The sequence below is a fragment of the Poecilia reticulata genome, linkage group LG8, assembly GCF_000633615.1.
Source record: "Poecilia reticulata strain Guanapo linkage group LG8, Guppy_female_1.0+MT, whole genome shotgun sequence".
Classification (NCBI taxonomy): Eukaryota; Metazoa; Chordata; class Actinopteri; order Cyprinodontiformes; family Poeciliidae; genus Poecilia; species Poecilia reticulata.
In genome coordinates this window covers 17,375,428-17,399,364 of record NC_024338.1, presented here as the reverse complement: position 1 = coordinate 17,399,364, position 23,937 = coordinate 17,375,428, and the positions used below count along the sequence as shown (strand labels likewise).

General features: G+C 36.1%; 2 protein-coding genes and 1 long non-coding RNA gene across 3 annotated transcripts; all 3 read left to right on the top strand.

The window, feature by feature from the left end:
• The first annotated feature begins 365 nt into the window (after positions 1 to 365).
• slc35b1 (solute carrier family 35 member B1) lies at positions 366 to 6,738 on the top strand. The gene is made up of 9 exons (XM_008416294.2): positions 366 to 1,017; positions 1,801 to 1,892; positions 1,982 to 2,112; positions 2,207 to 2,237; positions 3,242 to 3,408; positions 3,488 to 3,614; positions 4,883 to 4,989; positions 6,085 to 6,238; positions 6,330 to 6,738. The coding sequence occupies exons 1-9, from the start codon at positions 893 to 895 to the stop codon at positions 6,374 to 6,376; spliced, it is 981 nt and encodes a 326-aa protein (XP_008414516.1). The 5' UTR covers positions 366 to 892; the 3' UTR covers positions 6,377 to 6,738.
• A 1,455-nt stretch (positions 6,739 to 8,193) lies between these two features.
• LOC103468910 (NDUFA4 mitochondrial complex associated) lies at positions 8,194 to 10,242 on the top strand. The gene is made up of 4 exons (XM_008416293.2): positions 8,194 to 8,482; positions 9,479 to 9,567; positions 9,648 to 9,708; positions 9,982 to 10,242. Exons 1-4 carry the CDS (start codon positions 8,441 to 8,443, stop codon positions 10,036 to 10,038), a joined length of 249 nt encoding a protein of 82 aa, XP_008414515.1. The 5' UTR covers positions 8,194 to 8,440; the 3' UTR covers positions 10,039 to 10,242.
• A 3,481-nt stretch (positions 10,243 to 13,723) lies between these two features.
• On the top strand, positions 13,724 to 14,427 carry LOC103468909 (uncharacterized). The gene is made up of 3 exons (XR_534268.1): positions 13,724 to 13,891; positions 14,062 to 14,171; positions 14,280 to 14,427. It is a non-coding gene; the product is annotated as an uncharacterized LOC103468909 (long non-coding RNA).
• The last annotated feature ends 9,510 nt before the right edge of the window (positions 14,428 to 23,937 follow it).

Here is a 23,937-nt window from a genome sequence, read left to right as displayed (position 1 = left end):
AAGTAACATTAAACAAGAAGATAATGAATAATATAAAATAAAACCACAAAAAATCAACTACATTTGTGATACTCAAAGAGTCTATATAGAAACGATAGATGCCTTCAAAATAAACAATTCAAATACTTATCTTCTTCAAATTCAGACAACTATCATTATTATTCTGCTGCTGTTTTCGACACGTGGATTTGAGGTTTGTGTTGTGATTGGCTCAGAGTGGAGCTTTGATACTTACATGGACCAATGAAATCAATCCACATCACGACACGACAAAAAGGAACGCTACCAATTCAAGAAGCCCTCCTTTTCAATCTTAGCTGTCCTCATTTGCTGCCTGTATGGAAATCATAGTCGCCGCTTAGTGTTATCATTAATAATAATACTTGAAATTGTTTTCACGCTAAAGTAGCCAATTGGGTCATACTTGAATAAATCTACATGCTCTGACTATAATAAATATTTATTTCTTGAAGATTTAAGAACTCAGGCTAAAATTATAACGCTGCGGGGTCCTTTTGGATTTTTTTTTTAAAATCATCTAAATATAAGCTATTACTCAATGAAAACACTAACTGCTGCTGCATTGATGGTTTAATATTGTAAAAGGGAAATAATTCGGGTTAATTAATGTGTAAACAAAAAAAATGTGATATTTAGCCGATCTGCTGCACTTGACAGTCTGTGAAAACTGACTGTTTGACGCTTTGGTAATTACCAGCCACTGTGCGGCAGAAATCCCAGTACAACTTTTATCCTCGGGATAAAACAGAAATTCAACACCGGCAGTTCCGGGGGGTTCTTCCCAGCGGGTATAGTGGAGCGGGACGCCGGCGTGAGGGGAGTGGGGAGCGGAGCGGTGTCGGTGAGCCTGCCCGGGCTAGTGGAGGACAGCATGGCTGCGGGAAAGGGCGCAGGGAAGCCCGTCTCACTGTGGGACAATTTGCGGATTCGCTTCATCGTTTGTTTCTTCGGAGTCTTCGTGTGTTATTTTTATTACGGAATACTGCAGGAGACAATGTAAGTAACTAACAGTTCATCTGAAGTAATTGTTCAACAAACTGTACCTAATGTTTTAAATTTAGCTAAAGATTGGGACAATTATTAATTAGCTGATTTAAACTGAATTCAAAAAGTTTTAAATCAAGAAAAACATTTTTTTTTTACTGATTGAATTTTATTTTTGCATAACTTTGCCTGCTTTACTTAAATAGCACACATATTTGTTGGATTGTGTAATTTGAGGTGTTTCTGAAAGCTTATTTTATGCTATTTAAACATAATGTAGCAATATTTGTGACATTTATGTATTTTGTGCCACTAATTAACTTCAGGAATATTTATTTTTATTAAATTCCCCGATTTTTAAACCATTTCATGTGAAATGTATGAAGGTGTTCCTTGGGTATGAAATATTTTTAACTGAATGCCTTGTTTGGCTCTAGCAGGTTAAATGTGTCCTGACCAAATTCAACCTTTGAGTTGGAAAATTGGTATTGATTAAATCACATTACAGGCAGAAATTATTGTAGGTTCAGACAGATTTTAGACCACAGTTGTCATTTTTACTTTCTAGAAGTAAATGGGAGTTTAAACATTTAAGTATTTATCCAAGGATTAATCAGATCATATCTGGGTTCACATAATAATCAATCTTTGTAATAAATGTTGGTGTTAGCAATTAGATATTGCTAACATCACTATTTTTTTAATTGCCATGATTACAACCTCAAACCTGCAGCTGGTAAAATGTGTTTTTATGAAAAACGGAGGCGTAATCTGCCGTCTGTTTGACTCTTGCAGCACTCGAGGTAATTATGGCGGGGAGAAGTTTACTTTTGCACGGACGCTGGTCTTTATCCAGTGCGTCATCAACACTGTTTTTGCAAAGATCTGTAAGTACCTGCACGAACTGCAACTTTTCACACTGAAACGCAAGAAATCAGTCATTTAATCTCATTCTTTTTCTCTCCCTCTCAAACAGTGATCCAGTGTTTTGAGAGCTCCAAAGTGGATCACACCAAGAGCTGGCTCTATGGCCTGTGTTCCCTCTCCTATCTGGGAGCGATGGTTTCCAGTAACTCCGCCCTCCTCTACGTCAACTATCCCACACAGGTGAATCTCCATTAAAACCGACTGGAGTCAGGAACCGATTTGAGTATAAAACATGTTTTTATTGTATCTTAAAGTGGGATTTCTATCGTTTTAGGTGTTGGGGAAATCCTGCAAACCCATACCAGGTATTTTGAAATGCATTAAATTCATAATAAATAACAGATAATTTTGTGCTTCTCAACTTACTGCTTTACGTTTAGCACCTAGTTGCATTTAGGGAAGTGATTTCTGTTTGCAGTGACACATTCTTGAAAGCTTGTGGTCGGAAAATAAATAAAGAAACTGTGGTTGCAAATACTTCAGTGCTTATGAAGTGAGCTGCTGTGTGCATGTTGTTGGTCACTGCAGAGGAAGTGCATCATCTGGCATTTAGTGATTATGTAAAACTCAAGTTTTGAAATACTTTGAGGTTTATTAAGCAGCATGTAAACCTCTAAATGTTTTAAAACTTAAATAAACCTGATTAGGATTGGTAGCACATTTTTAAGATGTTTAAATATTTAATGAATCCACACATGATGGACTTCCCTCCTAAAATTAAGACCTTAAAATGTCTTACATTTGTTTGAAAAAAATTGTAAATTGACCTTTATAATCATGGCAGAACGATTAAAGGTAGATATTTTTTTCTTGTGAGGCGTTTCTGTACAGATGGATGGAAGAGGTTTAAGGCCGCTGGGAAAAAAGTAAAAAAAATGACTTTTTGTGTTTTACCTCAGAAATTTGACTTTTTTTTAAATATAGAATTTTTAATTTGTTTTAAAGCAGAAATTTGAGTTTTTTTCCTGCATATTTTTTACTTAAAATTTTGACTTTTATTTTTCCTCATAAATCCGATTTTTATTCATAAATCTGGCTTTAATCTCAGGACTCTGAAAAATTCCCAATCATCTTATTTTTATTTTTCCAGTCGCCCTAATCTTGTTCCGTATAAACGTAATTTCAGTCCAGTGTTGTATAATTATTCCAACGTGCAGAAAGATCGTTTTAGATAAATTATTAAAAAGCATTTGTATATTTCTAGCAGAACTGTCTTTGTAGCTTCATCTTTTATCACGCTGGTTCGTTTGTTTTGCTCTCAGGAATGACACGTTTTTGGTGAAAATGAAATCCTTTGTGCTTGTTGCAGTCATGATCCTCGGCGTAACGATACTGAGGAAGAAATATCCTCTGGCGAAGTATCTGTGTGTGCTGCTGATCGTCGGCGGCGTCGCTTTGTTTCTCTACAAACCCAACAAAGCCGCCGCCGCCGCCGTGGCAGGCGACCACATCTTCGGCTTCGGAGAGATCCTGCTGGTGCGTAAACGCAGCGATCCCGTCGCCTGAGTGTGATTTCTCCTGTCTGTTCTGCTCATCACGCCTGCTTCCGTCCCAGCTGGTGTCCCTGACGTTGGATGGACTCACCGGCGTGGCCCAGGATCACATGAGGGCCCGCTTCCAGACCGGCGCCAACCACATGATGCTGAACATCAACATGTGGTCCACGCTCGTTCTGGGCCTGGGTGAGTCGGTGGCGCTCTCTGCCAAACGAGACGAATATTCAGCCTGGAGCTTTTCACAGATTTATTATCCGTCCTGCTGTCGGGGAGAAACGCATGAATGAGCAGAATCACCTGGTTCTGCTCAGTTTTTAGTGCAAATATCTTGATACACTTAAAATAAGACAAAACTAAGTAAGAAGTGAGCTTTCAGCAAGATGTAAGAGCTTGTTTTTAGTCAATAATTCTTTAATATTGTTAGATTATTTCACTTATAAAACATTTTCCCATGTTATAAGTGAAATAATCTGCCATAATATTAAAGAAACGTATGAAAAGATGTAAAAAATGAAAAATATGTTGCCTCCATTGTTACTAGCAGCCTGCTAAGAACTGTTCAGTCTGTTTACAGTCAGTTATTAAAAATCTTGAAGATGATTCAGTTCAACCAGAACAACAAACTGATTACCAAAGCGCTAGCAGAGGGGTGTCCAAAGCGCGGTCCGAGGGCCATGCGCGGCCGTCTGAAGGGTTTAGATCTGGCCTGCAAGTGTTGGTGCTTGGTGCAGATGAAGACATTTTCAACTTTTTTACAGATAAAATAAAATAGATTTCCGTTTATTAACAAGGTTTTTCCATTCATCTTAGTTTTGGAGCAACTTGAACCACAAACTTCGGAGAAACAAGTCGTACTTCTCATAGGAAAGCGATCAACCCCAAAGATTTAGGACCTTTCTGTATTTACAGTAACATACACATATGTTTTCTACACTGATTAATTTGTTATTGAGCATCTAAAGGTAAAAAAAAATAATGCACCAAAAATTTGTTTTTAAAAAATTTACAGGTGCTTTCAACTTAAAAGTTTGGATACCGCTGAGCTACTGGATTATATGAAGGATTGTGCTTGTAAATTAAAAATGAGGGCATGAAATGAGTGGGAAACACTATTTATTATAAAATGTGCTTTTATTTATTCTGGTCCAGCTGTAAAAATGCAACATTTCATTCACTTGTCCAAACTGATCTCACTTCTCCTTGTTGTGGTGGAGTGAGGCCACCAGGGGGCGCTGTTCACTCAGTTTAACCTGAGAGCGTTTTTAGATGAAAATGTGAAAAATTCCTAAAATTGATCAAAAATAAAAATTGTCTTTGATTAGCAACGTTGATTTGTTTTTTCTGTGTCGCTTTTATTTGTTTGTATTATTTTGAATACATGCAATTCAACCTGTGAAATCTGATCCTGTGTATTAATATTCTGGTTGTTGCCTGATGTCCGTCTCTTCCCTCAGCCGTTTTGTGGACCGGAGAGGTTTGGCGCTTCCTGAGTTTTGTAGAGGAATATCCCAGCATTTTCTACAACATCCTTCTGTTTGGACTGACGAGCGCTTTGGGCCAGGTGGGTCTGTCGCTTTAACACTCTGAGCCTCAACATGGAGGAAAGATGGAGGGAAAAGATGTTTTAAAAATCTAAAATCGTAAATTTTATTCAGTATTTTTTTATGTTTCTCTGCCATTAACAGTAAATATATTAAATTAACTTGGTGAAGATCAAAATAGGCATAGGAGGGTAAAGTATTACTGAAGTGTAAGTGGTTCTACTGTTTTTACTCAAGTGAAAGTAAAAAGTCCAAGAAATTACTGAAGAGTTGAAAAGTATTTGGTAAAAAGTAACCAAAGTACTGAGTAACTGATCAAATTACTAATCATTTAAGAAATCATATGGACTAAAATATGAAGTTAAGTGGAATTTTTTTATTTTAACAACCGAAATGACAATAATTCATATAAGTAACCAAAAAATCAAAATCAGGCAAAAGAGAAATTTTCCAAATCAGTTTCTATCAATAAAAAAACGTATTAAACTTTAATAAAAACTGCAGGTTTGGTGAATTTTTTGGTTAAAGCCTGTTTGTTTTTCATTCTGTGGGTAGAAAATCCAGACATTTTACTCAAGTAAAAGTAGAAATAATTTATAATAAAATTACTGAAAGTAAAAGCAAAAAGTACAAAGTAGCAAAAATACTCCTAAAAGTACATTTTAAAAAAAAAAGTTACTCAAGTAAATGTAATAATTACTACCCAAATCTGGGAATTCAGGAAAAAATTATTTTCTACATTCATCTTTCAGTCAAATTGATCAAATTGCTCCTCAAACTAAAACTGTAAAAGTTTTTCACAAGACAGAAGGAAGCAAATATTTTACATTTAATGTAGAAATATTACATTCTCCTGTCAAACTAGGGGATTGTGGTGGAACAATTTTTATCTGGTCATATTTTCAACATGCCCTGATAAAAATGTTCTGCCGCAGAACATTTTTAATCAGAAGGCATGAGGTTCGTGTTTATGCTAAATGAATGCAATAATTACTGAGTAGTTCATAAAAGAGAGGAGAAAATGTCAAATGTTTCTTCCTGTGGGTTTGTGAAGAGGTTCCCCTGCCATCTGGGGGCGATGGCATGAAAAGTAATAATATTGTCGTTTTCTGCAGACTTTTATCTTCATGACGGTTGTTTACTTCGGGCCGCTGACCTGCTCCATCGTCACCACAACCAGGAAGTTCTTCACCATCCTCGGTTCCGTCATTTTGTTTGGAAACGTCATGACCGACATGCAGTGGATCGGCACCATCCTGGTCTTCCTGGGTAAAAGTCCTACTTAATTAAATGCTGTAGTTTTATTTGTTGAAAAAAAAATCACCACTTAAGGTTTTAATCTTTGCTTTTCTTGCTTTAGGTCTTGGATTGGATGCTAAATTTGGAAAAAACCCCAAGAAACGCTAAGAACCAGAACCAATGGGAACGGACTGTAACCAGAAGATGACTGTACAGAACTCATTACATGTGCCTGTGATTTAAAACAGGATCACAGTTTACAGCTCTTAAAGACGCATATCTCACCATGTATGAAGCCGGACTGAATTACGAGCTACAATTTTAAAGTAAAAACCAAAACGCTGAACTAAACTAGGCCTCTAGCATTAAATCTTTTTTTGTTTTTACAGATTGAGGCTTGAATATGTGTGCAAAAAAAAAAAAAAATGTAAACGGTCGTCTGTAGCTTGATGTTGTCCAGTATTACTACTCAAGTGATTTTATTTTATACAACATGAAATAACTTGCCATAAAAAGGGAATTGAATTTCATTGATCCCGTCTTTATTTCTATCTGTGAAATTTCTATGACATAAACATTAATTTTTATTTTTTTTTTGCTGTCTCATAAAGCTGAGCTGTATTTAATATTCAGTTGAAAAGCGAATTATTGCTGTAAAAAAAGAAAAACAATCAACTCATTTGTTTTAATGGATGTTAACGAATGCCCTGAAATGTGCAGGTTTTCTTCAGCCTATTTAAACACTGCAAAAACACAAAATCTTACCGAGATTTTTAGTCTAGTTTTTGTGGAAAAAAAAAATGCAACAAGACAAAACTAACTAAGAAGTAACTTTTCAGAAATATACAAGAGGTTAATTTAAGTAAATTAATTAATATTGATGAAGAAAAAGTACTGGTTATAAGTGAAATAATGTGTCATTTCCCCCCCCCTTATTATAAATTAAAATGTATTGTTCCAGTGGCAGATTATTTTACTTATAATTAGTACTTATTCCATCAATGTTAAGGAATTATTTAATTAAAACAATGTGCTACTGGAAACTCAGTTTTGTCTTATTTTAAGTGTAAAATACTTGTCAAATTCAAAAATACTTTTTAAAATGTTCTAACTCGTATTAATTAAAATTTTTCAGCGTTATTGCAGGAAAAACCTCCTGTAGCAGTCTGTATTACAGCATATATGAAGAAGCCTCTGACTGAAGACACTGTTTTTCTAAGACATATAACTAAAAATGCATAAACTAATTTTTTCCTGGAATCACGACAGTTGGGCCGATGAAACCAAAGTGTGTGAATGTAAGAAACAGAAACCCAAACACAACATACCAGCACAAATAACTCATGCTAACCTTCGGTGGGAGTGGAGGTGTGATGGTTTGACCTGGCTACTGAAACACAGCCGCAAATCTGCTGTTTTATGTAATCTGGCTTTACTCAAATGATGAAAAAGTGGAAAATTATGAAAAATCTACAAGGACGGGGGAAGTTTTTTCAGTTTAATCCAATTCATTAGACCCAGAGTTGTCAACATTCTGGGTTGAGAACAAATGAATTATGTGGATTTTTATGTCATTTTTTATGAAATTTGTTATGAACAAGATGCAGAAAATGAATTAAATTAACCGGTATAAGGTCAGATAAAGGTTATTTCTATTCTGTTCTGTATTCTATACAGTCATATTCAGTAAATTAAAATACATGTTATGATTCTGCTTGTTTGCCTTTTGAAAATAAACCATTAGGCTCAAATTTCTGTATTAAAGATGCTTTTCATTAGTCTGATGTAATGTTTTAACGTTAAATGTCGTGTTTTTCGTTGATGTTGATGTAATTAGCAGAAAAAAGCCTCCAAAACATCAGTTTGTTACTGCAATGTTTTGCTCACTGAATAGCATTCTGGGGTCTTGTGTCTCTTCGTTTTGGGTTAAAAACGGCCGGTTGGCCACAATTTTTGCCTGTTTAAAAATCTGCTTAAACGCTCTGGGTCGTGTTAATGTAATAATGTGAAATAATTTAGGATTCACTCTATGAAAGTAGGATGAAAATTAGAAGCGATTCGCAGAGTATTTATTCGTATTTTTAAGGTCAAGATTTGTCAGGAAATGTGCATCTTTCTGATTCCTCATCGACCTTCTTCCGCCTGACGAGCGATAAAAGTGAGGACAGTTGTAGCATTTCTTCACATAAGCGGTTGTTTTTTCGAGAAAAGGCGGACTTTTCAGACGTCAAAATGCTTCTTACAATCCGCAAGCAACTCAGAAACCACCCCGCTGTAAGTACCGAGAGCTTATCTGTAGTATTGGATAATTTTGGGGGGATTTGTGATAAAACGGGATCTTTTCCGAATTTTTGTAGCTAACTTAGCTTAGCAGGCTTTATGTCGGGCGACACTGGTTTTGTATCTCGTAATGTATGCAGTTCGGGATGTAAATGTTTAAAACAAACTGGTAAGAAATGAAGCTTTTAGACTTTAAGACACAAAGAAGATAAACGACACAAAGAAGGGTAGTTAATGGTTAACCAAAACGAAAACTAGATGTGACGATGTACTTTCCTGACGGCTACTTTTGTTAGCTTGAATTCCTTCCTATTTGGTCATCCTGTCAGAGGCCATATTTTATTATTATTATTATTATTTTATTTTAAAATCGGTTTAAAATATTAAAATATTGAAGGATGCTTGAAAATATTCCAGTTGGCTTGGGCATTTTTCAGTATTTTCTTATGTCCATTTTTTTAGCTTAATTAAAGCCAGTTAATTCTGAACTTTAAATAAAAAATTTTTGTATTTTGTTGACTTTGAAATTTCTGTAAATTACCAAAGTTACAGTTTGACAGAGACACCTAATAGAAATAATTTAAGTACCTCAGTTTGCCAGAATAGAGTCCCATTCATGACCCATTGATTTTAATTTATTGTATATTTTGTCTGTTTTATGTCTTAATAGGATCTAAATTTCTTTATTGTCATTGTAAAAAAAAGCACAAAAATATTTAAATAAATGTAGCTGAGATAAGCAGGATGTTGGTTCTTTTAAGCTGTATTTGTTTAATGTATCCAGAAGAAACGTTGTGTTTGGTAGGGAACTGTGATTGAGAATATTTTTGCTTTATGCAGATCATTGTTGGCAATAGACAAAGTTTAATCTCCGAGTTTCTGGCCTGTGTTGTCAAAACACTGACGACCTTCCTGTTTGTGCAGGTTACTGTTATGGCATCTAAGGAAAATGATGCTTCCTGTTTAACTTTCAGTCCGTTTTTCTTGCAGCTGATTCCCCTTTTCTTCTTCATTGGTGGCGGGGCGGCCATGTCCTTGATGTACCTGGCCCGTCTGGGCCTGAGAAACCCCGACGTTTCGTAAGCACCGCTGATGAAAAATGCATGTCTGTGACCTGCTGTGGCCTTTTCTGTAAACCTATTCCTGTTCTGCCCCTCAGCTGGGATCGCAAGAACAACCCAGAGCCTTGGAACAAACTGAGTCCAAACTACCAGTACAAGGTGTGTGTCTGTCATGTAAATAAAAATACACTCCTCCAGTGGTTTTTCCACCACATGACACTGCTGACACTTTGGAAAAACGGTGTTAATGGTTTTATCAGGACTTAGTGTGTTGATCTGTGGATAAGTCTTTCAGATGAATTAATGAAAGCACATAATCTAGTTAACGCTGACCAAATCTGATGAACTTGACCTCAAGCTTGATCTAAAAGTAGAAATATTTCAAATTAACAAAAGTAATGCGCTGGAGCTAAAATGTGTCTCTCTTCCCAGTTCTTCACAGTGAACATGGACTACAGCAAACTGAAGAAGGATCGCCCAGACTTCTAAAGTTCCCGTCTGCTGGAGTAAAACCACCGGCGAAGCCGCACAGTTTGGTCTCATCTTGACCTTCCTACATCCAGGAATCTGAACAATGCAGAAGCTAAATCCGCACAGCTCACGTTTCAGTTTCTTCATTGCATTTCTGGCTGCTTCTAATTGATTTCTCATTTTCAATAAAGTAAAGGAGCGTTTCCTCCTTCATACAGAGCACTTCATCTTGTTCTTTGTTTTTTTTTTTTTTTGTGCACATTGTTTCACGCGTTTGCATTGCTGCATCACTTCTACACCACCCTACATGGTTTGTTTACATTTGCTTTTATTATATTCACTCTGCTTTCACTACAATTCACCTTTGACCCCGCTGCTGTTCACAGCATCCTTGGCTGCCACCCAGGACCCCCAGGCATGTCTGACCTTGTTTCAACAGATGGCGCCCTCTGGTGGCAAAAACGGTCCATTTGAAGACTTTTTCTATTCTGCTGTTAGAAAATTCAGCAGATGTATATTTTTTTAAAGTAAAAACAGAAACGGTTCTTCCTTTTGCAAACCTGAGTGAATTTGACGCACGCTGCAGGAGATCTCAGGACTTTTTGGAGACGTTTCTGATAAAAGAACGTTATCGCCTTGAGGCAGATGAGTTTGTAAATGTCACCGGGTCGTGCTGTTCCATCTGCAGCGTGGAGATGCGACAGGGATGAGCAGCCAGTGCTGTGCAGAAAATGTCAAGGAGAACTTAATATTTGAATAGAGGCCTGCGTCTGAATCCTAACCACCCTCTCTGTGCCTGGAGTCTTTCACACTCGAACATTTTGACTTTGGGAAAAGTAAGGGATTCATTTCTGCCTCAAAATGTGTTTATTTTGAGACTTTGTTGATTGAAATTACATTCCAGGAACTGATATGAGCTCAGTTTCTTGAGAAGGGAAGAAATATGCTTAAAATATCCTAATTTATTTAAGGAAACAACAAAGAAGGTAAATGTGACTCATTCTTGCAAGTAATTTAATATTGAGATGAGTTTTAAGAGGAAAAAGCTGTTTACATTTTTGTACCTAAACCTTTTTTTAACTTGCTAATAAATTCATAACACTGAATATTTCTGGTCATGTTTGTAGGTAATTCTTGTGAACATGTGGCGTCTCTTAATCACCTGCTTTTTATGCATCAGTGACTTTTATTTTTAACCCACCAACTGCTCAGGTTGACGGGGATATGTAAAGTATTTACAGTTCACGTGATTTGCAGCAAAAAATAAAAGAAAATGCATCTTTAAGCATGTGAGTATTTCATATGCAATGTTTTTCTGTTACAGCAGCAAATTCTGAACCGGTTTGTCATTTTACTCTGTTCAAATATACACTACCTACAGAGTATCTGTAATTGTGATTTGCATTAATATTATCATTTCAGTCCTTAAATACTACAATTTGGGCATAACTATATATTTTTCTTATATTAAAACTTAACCAGCTTTTTAAACATACTTTTTAAAGGAATTAATTGGATTTCTTTTATTTTTTACAAAATCACAAATATTGGCACCTGTGCAATTAAAATTTGTACATTTAATTTTTGCTGATTGGACAATATTTAATAATTTAACCTCGAAAAAGGTTGAAGTGAATTTATTTTTCTCTAACCTTGACACAACGCAGCATGTGGACGAGGTCCAGTGGTTTTTATGGAGAGTTTGCTTCTCCAAGATGTGTGGAACAACATTTAAACTTTAAGCTCAGATTATTTATGTGTTGCATTGTATTTAAACCCCAGGGAAACAAGAAGTTATTAATTAATAATGATAAATGTTATAGATCCTGTTGGAATTATTAGGACCGATAATCAAACCACCAGGGGGCTCCCAAGAGCACCAAAGTTTACATATTTAACTTTTTGATAGATTTGTTATATGTTTTATATATATTTAAAATAACATTGAATCATGCAAACTAAATGCTGTTACATGTGGGAAAAGAATTCTTTATCTGTTTATAGTTACAAAAATAATCTATTCTTGCTTTTGACAAGATATCGAATTTGTTTACTGTAAATTTAATGCTCATCAACTGATGTTACTTTCAAATAATTAAAATAATTTGGCACATTAAATACCACTCTGCATATCAAAATCCAAATATATATGTATTCTTAGTTTATAAGGTTAAAATCAATAGCTATAATAACACCAGCATGATGTAAGCTGATTATAAACTATGCTAATGATAGTAGGTGCATTAGACACATAAAGTAACTTAGGAATTATGAAGCGTGTGGTGTTGACATGTTGGTATGAGGGGCCCCAAATGAAAAACTGCTTAAGGCCACAAAAAGGTTTGGACCAGCCCTGGTGATAATAAACCTGAAAACGGAAAATAATTGTTTTTTAACTTTGCATTTGATCTCATTAAGTTAATTAGCAACCATAATAAGTTATGTTTTTAATAAATTATAAGAGAAAAAGCTACTGCAATAAATTCTTTATTAATTTTATTATTCATTTTAAATAATTCTAAACATTCTATAAATACACTGCTCAAAAAAATAAAGGGAACACTTTAACATTTAAGTGAACACTGAAGTGTTCCCTTTATTTTTTTGAGCAGTATATTAAAATCAGTGTCAGTTTACCAGAAACTATTTTAAACTCCTAAATCTATTTGGCTTGTGCAGATTTTTCTTTTTTTTAAATCCATTTGAAATAATAATTGCTTTGTTAGCACCATGACCCATTTTTACTGTCTGAGCAGTTTCCCAAATCATCAGCTTTTGACCGACAGCTCAGGGGTTGAGAGTTCAAACCGCTTCATCGCAGGAAAACCTCAGAGGAATCTACCTGATCGCAACGGTGGAGCCAAATTGGCCTGCAACTTTAACCCCGTCCTGCTGACCCCTGACTCGTTTGGAGCCACTCTGCAAAAAGAAACGTGAGGAAAAAATAAAGTGAAGAAACACAAAATGCTCAGATTCTGGACTTTCAGCAACTATCTAACCTGGAACTCTGTCAGGAATCATTACAAAACTTAAGTTTTATGATTTTCTGACATAAATATATAGACACTCCGACTTTGACTGAGATAAAACCTGATTATGCATTTCTACATCCCATGAAGTGATGTCATTGTTGCTTGCAGTTTGTCACAAATCTTGCTTGGATATTAAATCTGATTTTGGAAAAGCTAGTGAGTTTGTTTGTTTTTAAAATCACTGCTGTCTAAATAATTTACCAAATGTCACAAAAAATAGACACACAGTATTTGGAGCTTTTTCTGTCTATTTATCTTAAAAATTCAGAAAGACCTTTAAGAATTAGGGTTAGGGTTAACCCTACCCTAACCCGATTAACTATTAATGTCTGCTTAGAAAAAACTTTTATTTGTAATCAGGGTAATTCCCTTTACAATAATATAATAAGTAAAACCATATTTATCTAGAGACTTTTTGCACAAAAGCCGACTTTACCTAAATCAGCTTTTATCTCATTTATTAATACTTGGTCAAATATAACAAACATTTTGAATGAAAGTGACATGTCCTGTTTATTTGTCTAATTATTATTAATAATAATTTCTTGGTGCTTTTAACTAGCGAACTTAGACTGTCTTTTAATGTTGTAGTTTGGCCGCCTTCCAGCAGAGGGCGCCGCTGGTCATCCTTAAACGGAGTTGACACAAAAAATTAAAATGGCGGAGGTATCGAAGAACGGGAAAGAGAAACGGCCCAAACACAGTCTGGGGTGGGATGTAAAATTCACCACGCACAAAGTTTATGATGAAGGAATAACATTATAATATGATATAAAGCTCAGAAAAGTTGATTCTACGTCATATTTCCCATTTTAAACGTAAGCAATTTGATGAAATGGGTAAGTGGGCAAGCTGCTAATGCTAACCCTAGCTTAGAGGAATCTAAATTTCCTTTGCTAATAACTTTTAAAAAGTGCGTCATCTACGCTTTGCTAAGTAAGAGAATTACATCCTTTTTGGTTGTATAAGTGTTTTAATTTCATCCTTCCTTGTTTCTTTCCCTATCAAGAGTTTTCCAAATCCAAAGAGGAGTATAATGCAGACGTTTTGTAGCAACCAGATCTTATTGATCTTTCAGCTGAGGATGACAAAGTGGATTGGCAACAGACGCACAAAAAGGTCAGGGTTGTCGATGTATTTTTGCATGAGGTATTGAGCATGGATGCTGCAATTTAAGAGCCATTTCAACAGGAATACCACTAGAATGAATCATCTGTGATGTCTCAGGGACGGAGAGGCGGCATGAACGTGGTTTATGTTGCGTTCCGGATCATGCATCACTCACTTTGGGGCCAACGCGGCTCTGGACTGACTTGCTGGATGGTGGTTGGAGACTCATAGTCTCATAAATACAAGGTTTCAGGGTTTGATCCCTGAAACAGACAATGCGTCTCGTCCTTGAGTAAGACGGAGAAACCCAAAGGACAGACTGTCAGCAGACGTCTGTATAGAAAGACAAGATGTGCAAGTTAAAGTGTGATTAATGTGATTGTTCTACCGGAGTAGAACAATCACATTAGCCCCTCCTATGGAGGACCAAAACTGCCGTAATTTAAAGTAGAAGCAGAAATATATATATTTTGTTTATCCTTTTCTTTACACAAGTTTTCATTAAGAAATGCATATATTTTCTTTTTCCGTTTTCCTTAAGCATGCATTTTCGTCAAAAAATGTATATACTTTGTTTTTCCTTTTCCTTAAACATGCAGAATAAAATAAATTTCTTGACAAAAATGCATGTATAAGAACAAGGAAAAACTAAATATATACATTCCTTGACAAAAACTTATGGAAAAGGGAAAAACAAAATATATAAATTGTTTGACAAAAACCCATGTAATGAAAAGAAAAATAAATATGCATTTGTTGATGAAAGCACATGGGTAAGGAAAAGAAGAAACAAGATATATATTTCTGCTTTTATTTTTAATTATGTCACTTTTGGTCCTCCATATGCATCATCCTTGGCATCTTGATGAAAACTGGTGTGTTTTTTTTTTTTGTGTGTTTCTTTCTTTATTTCTGTCTTTCTGCATCCATGATAGGAAAGCAGGTCAAAATTTAAATAGCTGAAAATAGAACATCTGGCAGGGCCTTGTCAGTCAGCAGTGTGTAATGAAATATGGAAATTGGGGCGCTCTTCAAAGAGACGCGGGGCTCTCGGTGCCGTCCTGGGTCTCCAGCAGGCCCTCGACGTCCCCGGCGGAGCCCCGCCCCTTTGAAACGTGTGCTACATTTCCAGGTGCAGCCGCTGCGGCCCCCGTCCGCCGCCAGTGCCAGCTCATTAGCGCTCAAAGCCTGGTGGAGCTGGCAGCTGGCATCATTAAACTTCAAACCGGCTTTCGACCCAGGGTGCCGCCACGGGGAGAGACCGCCGGCTCATCCGCCTTCCAACAGCTGATTAGAGCCATGCTGACACTAGAAACCACAATCTCACAGCATTTACACACCACCAACTAAACCCAAACACCAGCTTCTGCAGGGATGCGCCGTCCCAAACTGGCCGGACTGCCGCCAGAGGCGGGAAAACATGGCGGCCATGATAGAAGCACATCAGAGTTCGGTAGTAACAAGTTATATTTACGCAATTACAGTAACTTTATTGAAAAAACACAAACTTACTTTTAGGACGCTTTGCATTTACTTTTTACTGTAGTAATTTTAATATGAAATATTGCTGCTCCGACTTGAGTAAACACTCTGTATTCTCTACCCACTGAATGTCAAAGTCAAAATTCATTTATAACACTTTTAAAAACGGGTTAAAATTGCACCAAAGTGCTGTACAAAAATGATGACATAGTAGAATAAACTGATGAAAATAAAAAATAAAGACAAATGAATGAAAAACAAACATGTTTTAACCAAAAACTTCACCAGACGTACACCCACAGTTTTTCTTCTGCCACCACCGTGCTTTACAGTTAGTACAGTATGAAATATTCACATCGATGGAGGCCAACCATTTCACCCGTCTTAAATAAAAAACATATTTTCCGGAACCACGGGATCCGTCTCTCAACAGGGAACATGTTATGCTACATTCACATTTTGTACGTTTTTATACTTCTATTTGGTTCTTCACTGCTTCTAAAAACAGCACAAGCACTTAAAAACACCCACTCGTCGTTTTTTGACGATAAATTAATGTTTTTTGGTGTCTGGACTGGAATATGAGCCATTTTCAAAAACCTCCCGAATGTTGAGTCGCATTTGAAGGGACCTACGCCGTTACCTAGCAACACCTGCGGGCCCAGCCCCGTTACCTAGCAACCCAAGTAGAACTCCACAGCTTTTGTGAGCTGGTTTTACCGCCGTATGCGCTTTACAGTAGAACAGGAAATGGAAAATTTAAGTGTTTTGTTGTTAGCTTACCATCCAGAGAAGATGTTTGTATAATATTCAAATACAGCTGTGTAGATGTTGAGTTTGGGGGCGTGGCCAGCAGCAGCTTATTTGGATTTAAAATGACAAGACGCCCTAAAACAGCGTAAAAATTCACCTTTATGAAATAAGAAGCTATACTGACTGTATCAGTTGGGGTTAAATATTTGTTTCCTGCTGAAAGATGCTCACCGATGTGGTAATTATCCAAAAGGAGGCTCAAATCACCCCTTAACTGTGACATTTATACTCTTGATGAGTAAGCTTTCACCAGCACATCTCTGATTTTGGATCTAATTTTATTTACACAAGACTATTGGCAACAGTTTGCTTTTTGTTTTTGATGAAATCGGATTTAATTTGCACTCGTTCCCGCTCAGGTTTATGGCGGAGAGTCGTTATCTTTATCAAACTGAAGCGATGCAGGGAAACTGAAATCCCAAAAGGAAATCATTCCGGTTTGAGCTCGGCTGTTATCCGTTTGTATCCCTATGTGTCCGTCCCTTTCCTCTCCTTCAAGCAGGGATCTGGTAATTCCCATAGCGCTTGAGTCATGAATGTTAATGACTCGCATATTTGGCAAAAGAAAAGAAAAGAAAATGGGTCTCTTTGGATTCATTTCATGTTCTGCAGTAATTGAGAAGCTTCTTTCGTTGCTATTACCAAACCTTTTTTTTTTAAACAACTTTCACACATCCCACAGTCTTTATATTTTCACAGTGGGCCAGTGGAAAACTAATTTCACTTTTCACACGGTGTGGAAAATCTCCTGATATCACCCATTAAATCAAAGTATTAGAGCTTAACGGAAACCTGAAATCCTGTTATCCCCTGAGTTATTCGCCTCACGGCAGATTTTAGAACAGTTTTGATCATCCGCAAGTGTTTTAGAGTAAAATAAAGCTTGAGTTGGAAAATCAGCAAAAAAATAAAGTTTACTAAATGTTTTGGTCTTGATTCTACCGCAGATTTGAAATAAGACAAAACTGACTTACAAGTAACTTTTCAGCAAGATATAGGAGCTTGTTCTAAGTGAATAATGATTAAATATTAATGAAAAAGTTCAAGTTTAAGAGATTATTTCTTTTATTACATTGGGAAAATGTCTTGGCATAAGTGAAATAATCTGATAGTTGAACTTGTTATTTTTTCCACTGCAAAAACAAAATATTACCAAGTATTTTTGTTCTAATTTCTAGTGCAAATATCTCAGTTTATATAAAATAAGACAAAACTAACTTATAAGTCACTTTTCAGCAAGATATAGGAGCTTGTTCTAAGTGAATAATTCCTTAGTACTGCCTAAAAAGTATTAGATATAAGTGAAATTATTTGCCAGTGAGGCTAATACTTGGCCTGTTTCTTGTTAAAAGGCTTCCTGCCAATTTTGTCTTATTTCAAGTGTTTGAGAGAGTAAACAAAGTTACATAGAAAAGAAAAGAAGTTTAAAACAAAAGCAAGCAAAAGAAGAACATTAGTGAAGTATATTTGCACTAGAGAGTAGACCGAAATACTTTTTAAGATTTTGTGTTTTTGCATTGAAATTCTGTAATTTAGAGCTTAAATAAATCCGTTTCCATCACTACAACAGCGCAGAATCTATTGACGTGCGCCAAATGTGTTTTTGGGACTAAAATCAGACACTCAGAGAATATAACTCGAAGGCATGAGTTTTAATTTTGCTCTGCTCTTAACAAACCTCCCAAAAAAACATCAAAAGTCATTGTGGTTAAAGTCAGAAGGGAGCAGAATGTATTCATCTGAATAACAAAAAAGCTATGTGGGTCGAATCTTCTTTTTCATCTGGATGATTTCCTCTGAACTCAAACTGTGTGTGTGTGTGTGTGTGTGTGTGTGTGTGTGCGTGTGTATGTGTGTGTGTGTGTGTGTGTGTGTGTGTGTGCGTGTGTGTGTTTGTGTGTGTGTGTGGGTAACAATCAAAGATGCAGGAGGTTAATGAGAAGTCCAGAGTGGAACAAGTCGTTTGGACGACTCGCTCCTTCAAAGAATCCCTAATGAGCTGGAGCCTGGAGCCTCACCCGCTGATTTATCACCAAACTGGAGACATAAAAGGTCACCAGCTGACTGCATGATGGAGTTCGGTGCTCTGTTGTTTTGACATGACCTTTTGACCCCTGCACCTCGTGTTACGATGCTCTCCTGCTCATTCTGTCGCACGTGCTCCTTGGAGAACGCGCAGCGTTGTGTCAGCGTGTTCTACATAGATTTGGCACAAAATGTTACAGAATATTTTTGGTTTAGTTTCTAGTAAAAATATCTTAGTTCACTTGAAATAAGGTGAAACTAACTTGCAAGGAACTTTTCAGCAAAGTATGAGTCAATAGTTCCATACAGTACACAATTTCTATAAAAAAATATTTTGTACATATTTATTGAAACTGTTGTGATAGTTTAATATCAGACAGATAATCTCTTCTCCCAGTGCTAACTGGGAACAACCAGCAAGAGTCGGGAGGCGGGTCTTATTGCTGTCAATCACCCTCTTGCTCTTTGTTGTCTGTTTGACAACAGAGCATGTCATGAATGCTAAGGTTAGTTGGCATAGCAACAGATAATGGCGGATAAACGGTTTTCCTGTAAAGGTAAATTGTTTCTCTGCCTTTAATACATTTAGCAGCGAGTACATGAGGATGATTCACAGCGCTAGGACTCTCCTCTTGGCTCTGATTGGTTGTTTTTAGTCTGAATGGTTCGAAGTTACATTCTGCAGCTTTAATATTAATAAAAAGAGGTATTTTTATGAGCTTTTTTTTCACTAAATCGACATTTTCCCCCAAGCTTTTTTTCTAGAAAATTCCTGAAATAGATCTAAAAATTTCAGTTTCTTTCTCCCAAATTTTCCACTTTAATAACAAGAATTTTCCACTTTTTTAAGAACAGAAATGTTCAACTTTCTGAGCTCAATCTTAACATTTTGTAGTTTTTTTGCAAACATTTGCACATTTTGTTCTATCTGCTAACCTGTAAGATAATTGTGTCTCATTTTAAGTGTACAAAAGTCTTGCCATTTTTACTCTGAAATTTTAGACGCTGAATTTCAGCCAGTTGAATCTGAAGAGACTGAAGATATTTTTGAAAAGATGAATTTTGTACAAGCTAGATTTTTTTTATCACCGACAAACTGAAAAACAGCTATTGATAATGTCATCACTTCAAAATAGGGATATAATTTTTTTTTTTTTAGCTTGAAGTGAAAATAACAATTAAAATTTCAACCAGGTGAAAAAATTGACAAATTTATTCTAGGTTAAAAATTTATTCTGCTTATATTTGAACACCAAAAGAGTAAGCATAAATATACAACATTAAAATTTTAGCGGCATTTTTTATTAAAATCCTGGCGACACGTATTTACTTCCATAGTGTTTGCTGTAAAAAAAAAACTTGGTATTCTTGCATTGCTTCTTTTTTATGGAGGTCCAAAACTGACACAACTAAAAATAAAAGTAGAAATATCTATTTTTTCTTTCCTTTTTCTTAAACATGGGTTTTCATCAGAAAATTTATATTTTTTGCTTTTCCTTTTCCTTATACATGTATTTTTCTTTGCATTGTCCACATGTTTAAAGAGAGAAAAAATGAAAAATATATACATCCCTTGATGAAAAATGCATGTTTAATCAAAATGAAAAACAAAATATAGAAATTTCTTGATGAAAACATGTGTAAGGAAAAACAAGATATCTATATTTCTGCTTTTATTTCTAATTATGTCAGGTTTGGTCCTCCATACCTCCTGCTTTCCTCTGTGAAAAAATATTCACGTGGTTTCCAGAAACGCCTTCAGATTGAAACCAAGCATGCAGTTTCGTGTTTCGGCCACATGGAGGCAGCAGAGTGTTTGCTGGATGTCGAGGCGATGAGGTGACCCCCGTCTGTAAGCAGTTGACCCCAGCAGTGATGAAGGGGCCGAGACCAGGCCTGGGCTGCGTGTTCCCCTGGCATGGCGCCTTCAGACCCGGCTGGGAGAGGAAACCTGCATCCTGAAGAGGAAACCTGGAGGACCGCAGCCAAGCCTTCGGACTCCATCTGTCGCTTTCGCCGCAGCAGAGGCGAGGGAGACGGGGCGGGGTTGGGGGAGTCTGAGACAGGTGGGTCCACCCCCCACCAGCTGCTGCTGCAACCGGCATCTGGCTGCAGCCGAGGCAACTTCCCCGTCTCCTCGTCATCCCGGCGGGCTCAGCCGACTCAAAGCTTCACGTTTCTCTGCGCTTCAGCTCTAGAAGTGATCTAACGGAGCTGCTCAATCTGGAAAAAAGACGTTTTAAACGTTTTCTGCTCTTTAGATGTGATGAAAGATTTTACACTGAGATCTGCTGCTCAGATCAGTACCAAATCAAAAACGGTGTTAACAAAGCAGGCGGTTGTAAATGGAAGAAAAATGAATGCAGTGACAATAAAATCTGGTTTGTTTCTAAAATGCTTTTAAAATTAATTTAATCTACATTTATTAAATGTTCTATTCCCTCTCATTAAAAATATGCTGCTTAATCTTTTCTGTAGATTAATTTAATTATTACATCCATTCCATTGTAATACATTTAACTATCAGGGCCGGTCCAAGCCTTTTTGGGGCCCTAAGCAGATTTTCATTTGGGGGCACCCCATGCTAACTATATTTAGCGTCATGCTGGTGTTGTTACAGCTATTGATTTTAACATTACATGAGTAGCAAACAGAAAAAAAGAAAACCGGATTTTGAAATGCAGAGCATAATTTAAATGTCATTATTTTAACAATTTGAAAGTAACATCAGCTGAATTTACTAAATTTAAAGTAAACAGGTTAACAAATTTCATCTAAACTTACAACTGATGACTTATTTGTGTACCAACTCTAAAAAAATTAGGAATTGTTTTTCCATGTGTAACAACGTTTTGTTTGTATCATTCAATATCATTTTAATATTTAAAAATGAAGAGCCCACTGCACTGAAAACCTGGTTTTTACACCAAATATCGATTTCTGAACTCTTCCTGAGTTAAAACATTAGCATTGTTGTTTCTAAATGAATATTAACTTGTTTTCAAGTTGCACTGCATCTTTTTTGTTACTTTAACCATTTCTCATTTTCTGCAAATACAAACTTTTTGCATGGAATTTCAAAGAAACCACCGAGTCGATTTGAGTGTCTCTACTTGCATTACACAAATAGAGACGGAAATCTTTGCCTCCTTGTTTAATTTGGTCTTCTGAAAAGTGTCTCCAGAGCATGATGCTGCCGCTACCTTACCTTATTGCTAGGACAGTGAATTCAAGGTGATGTTCAGGTTCAACAAACGTAATTTCAGTCTCACCTGAATGTTGGGTTTAATAAAATCCCAATAAAATGTCTTTGGGTTTGTGGCTCCAGTGTGAGAAAATCTAAAACTATCCAAGGACTATGAATTTGCATTTATTTATGTACTAAATTTTACAACTAATAAATATATAATGCTCAAATCAAAGTGTTTTTTATTCTTCTTGTGTCTAAAAGAAATGAGACCCGAGGTTGTAAAATCTGCAAGGGTGAAAAAAAGCGCCATAATGGCAGCACCGACTCCCTAATACTTCTGCGTTTCTGGTGAACCAGGCAATTTAGCTGAAAATTGATACAAGGATGGGGATAAAATGTTGAACAAGACAATCCAACAAGTCTGATTAGGCACTGTGCAGCCAATTAGGCCTACTGGCTCCCAGCTGAAGCCTAGTGAACAGCAACGACAAGCACATTAGCCTACTGAGGAGCTTTTTTGTGTATCCCATAACATGATTATGCCCCTGCTGTTCCATTTAATCTGATTTGTGGGAGATTTAACTTTCTTTTAAAGTGCAGACATGCAGTAAAGGGCATCATGCAGCATATGGATCTACATTTCAGTCACAGTCATAACAGCTGGCCTGGCTTTATGGCTCACAATAGATAACAACTATTTAACTGCAGATAGATTGACACAAAAAAAACTGGCAGTAAAGATCAATGCGCAGAAGATCAACTAAAGTAAGTTTGTCTTGCTTATCAAGTAAACGTAAGAGCTATGTGCTAAAAAAGAAGATGCAGCATTAAGCTTTATAATTAGGACAATACTAAGAAGAAATAATAAATAAATAAAATTATGAGAATGGAGTATTACAAGAGTGAAGTCATAATATTATGACTGTTCTTGTTCATTTTTTTTACTTTATTCTTGTAATTTTATTTATTTTCTTAATTAGCATGGCCTTAATACTTTGTCTTAGCTGTGCAATAAATCTGTAAATACGTGATCAATATCACGTAGATACATGATCAATATCAGTAGGTATTACCATAGACATAATATAAGGATAGACGCCTCATGCACCGCTCTCGCCTATTGTCGCTGACGAGATTTAGGGCGGCCATCTTGGAGCGGTACACCACTCCACTCAGCGTTATGTGTTTAGCAGCACAATGACGTATCAGCGCATTTAATCGATCRTAACACGCTTTTTTGTTACTGGAAACCATATTCAAACATCTATCAAAGCTACATTTATRAACAAKTGTATTATTTAAGTRTGTTTTTAATACATAGTTCAGCATATTTAAATRTGCTTAGTGGCTATAACAATAGAATAGGAATGGAATATTCTGATATTGATGTATGATGAGCAGATTACAAAGCACACAGCCGTTCATAATTTATTTAATAAATTATTTAGTAATATCAATACATATTTATATAACTATACAAACAAATAATGATTAATAATGGCACAAATAAATAATGATTAATACTAAATAATATATATTGGATACATGTTTATATCTATATTCATACATATATATAGATATATATCTATGTTTTTCAGCCGACGAGTTCTAGCTTCAGAGAGATTCAGCAACTGAGATTGAGTCCAAAATCCGATGTGAGATTCATCCGTGCTGCAGTGAATCTGTCTCATTATATATATCCAGTGGTGGAGAAAGTACTCAAAAAATTTACTTAAGTAAAAGTACAAATACACAGTCAAAAATGTACTTAAGTAAAAGTCAAAGTACCACATTAWCATTTTACTTAAGTAAAAGTAAAAAAGTCCTGGCTTTTAAAAATACTTAAGTATTAAAAGTAAAAGTACTCGCTGAATGCATTACCTAATCGCTAATATCATTAAGTGTGCCGATCGTATTTAATTTTAATACATCAGAAATGTGCCATTTTAATTAACACTACCACAGATTAAACATGTTCTTATTGTGTTTATTCTCTGTAACAGTTTATAGACTTAGATATGTGATTCAATGAATCATAATTAATTTCAGGGATGGAAACATTTTGTCTCCTGTCCTAACATAGCATGAACTTCATTAGTCACATTTGTTTAGAAAGAAATCCAACTGAAAGGGGATGTAAAGAAGGTGTGGGCAGGGTGGAGGACATGCAACCAAGGAGCCATGTAGCAGAGTTGTAGTCAAGACCACCGRACCCAAGACCAAGACCAGCGCCCCGCGCTAAATGACACAATAACATTAAGTTTA

Coding starts and splice junctions, on each gene's coding strand:
- slc35b1 (XM_008416294.2), top strand. CDS start 893: ATGGCTGCGGGAAAGGGCGCAGGGAAGCCCGTCTCACTGTGGGACAAT. Junction 2,113..2,206: donor ACGTCAACTATCCCACACAG/GTGAATCTCCAT, acceptor CTATCGTTTTAG/GTGTTGGGGAAATCCTGCAA. Junction 6,239..6,329: donor CACCATCCTGGTCTTCCTGG/GTAAAAGTCCTA, acceptor TTCTTGCTTTAG/GTCTTGGATTGGATGCTAAA.
- LOC103468910 (XM_008416293.2), top strand. CDS start 8,441: ATGCTTCTTACAATCCGCAAGCAACTCAGAAACCACCCCGCT. Junction 8,483..9,478: donor AACTCAGAAACCACCCCGCT/GTAAGTACCGAG, acceptor TTTTTCTTGCAG/CTGATTCCCCTTTTCTTCTT. Junction 9,709..9,981: donor GTCCAAACTACCAGTACAAG/GTGTGTGTCTGT, acceptor CTCTCTTCCCAG/TTCTTCACAGTGAACATGGA.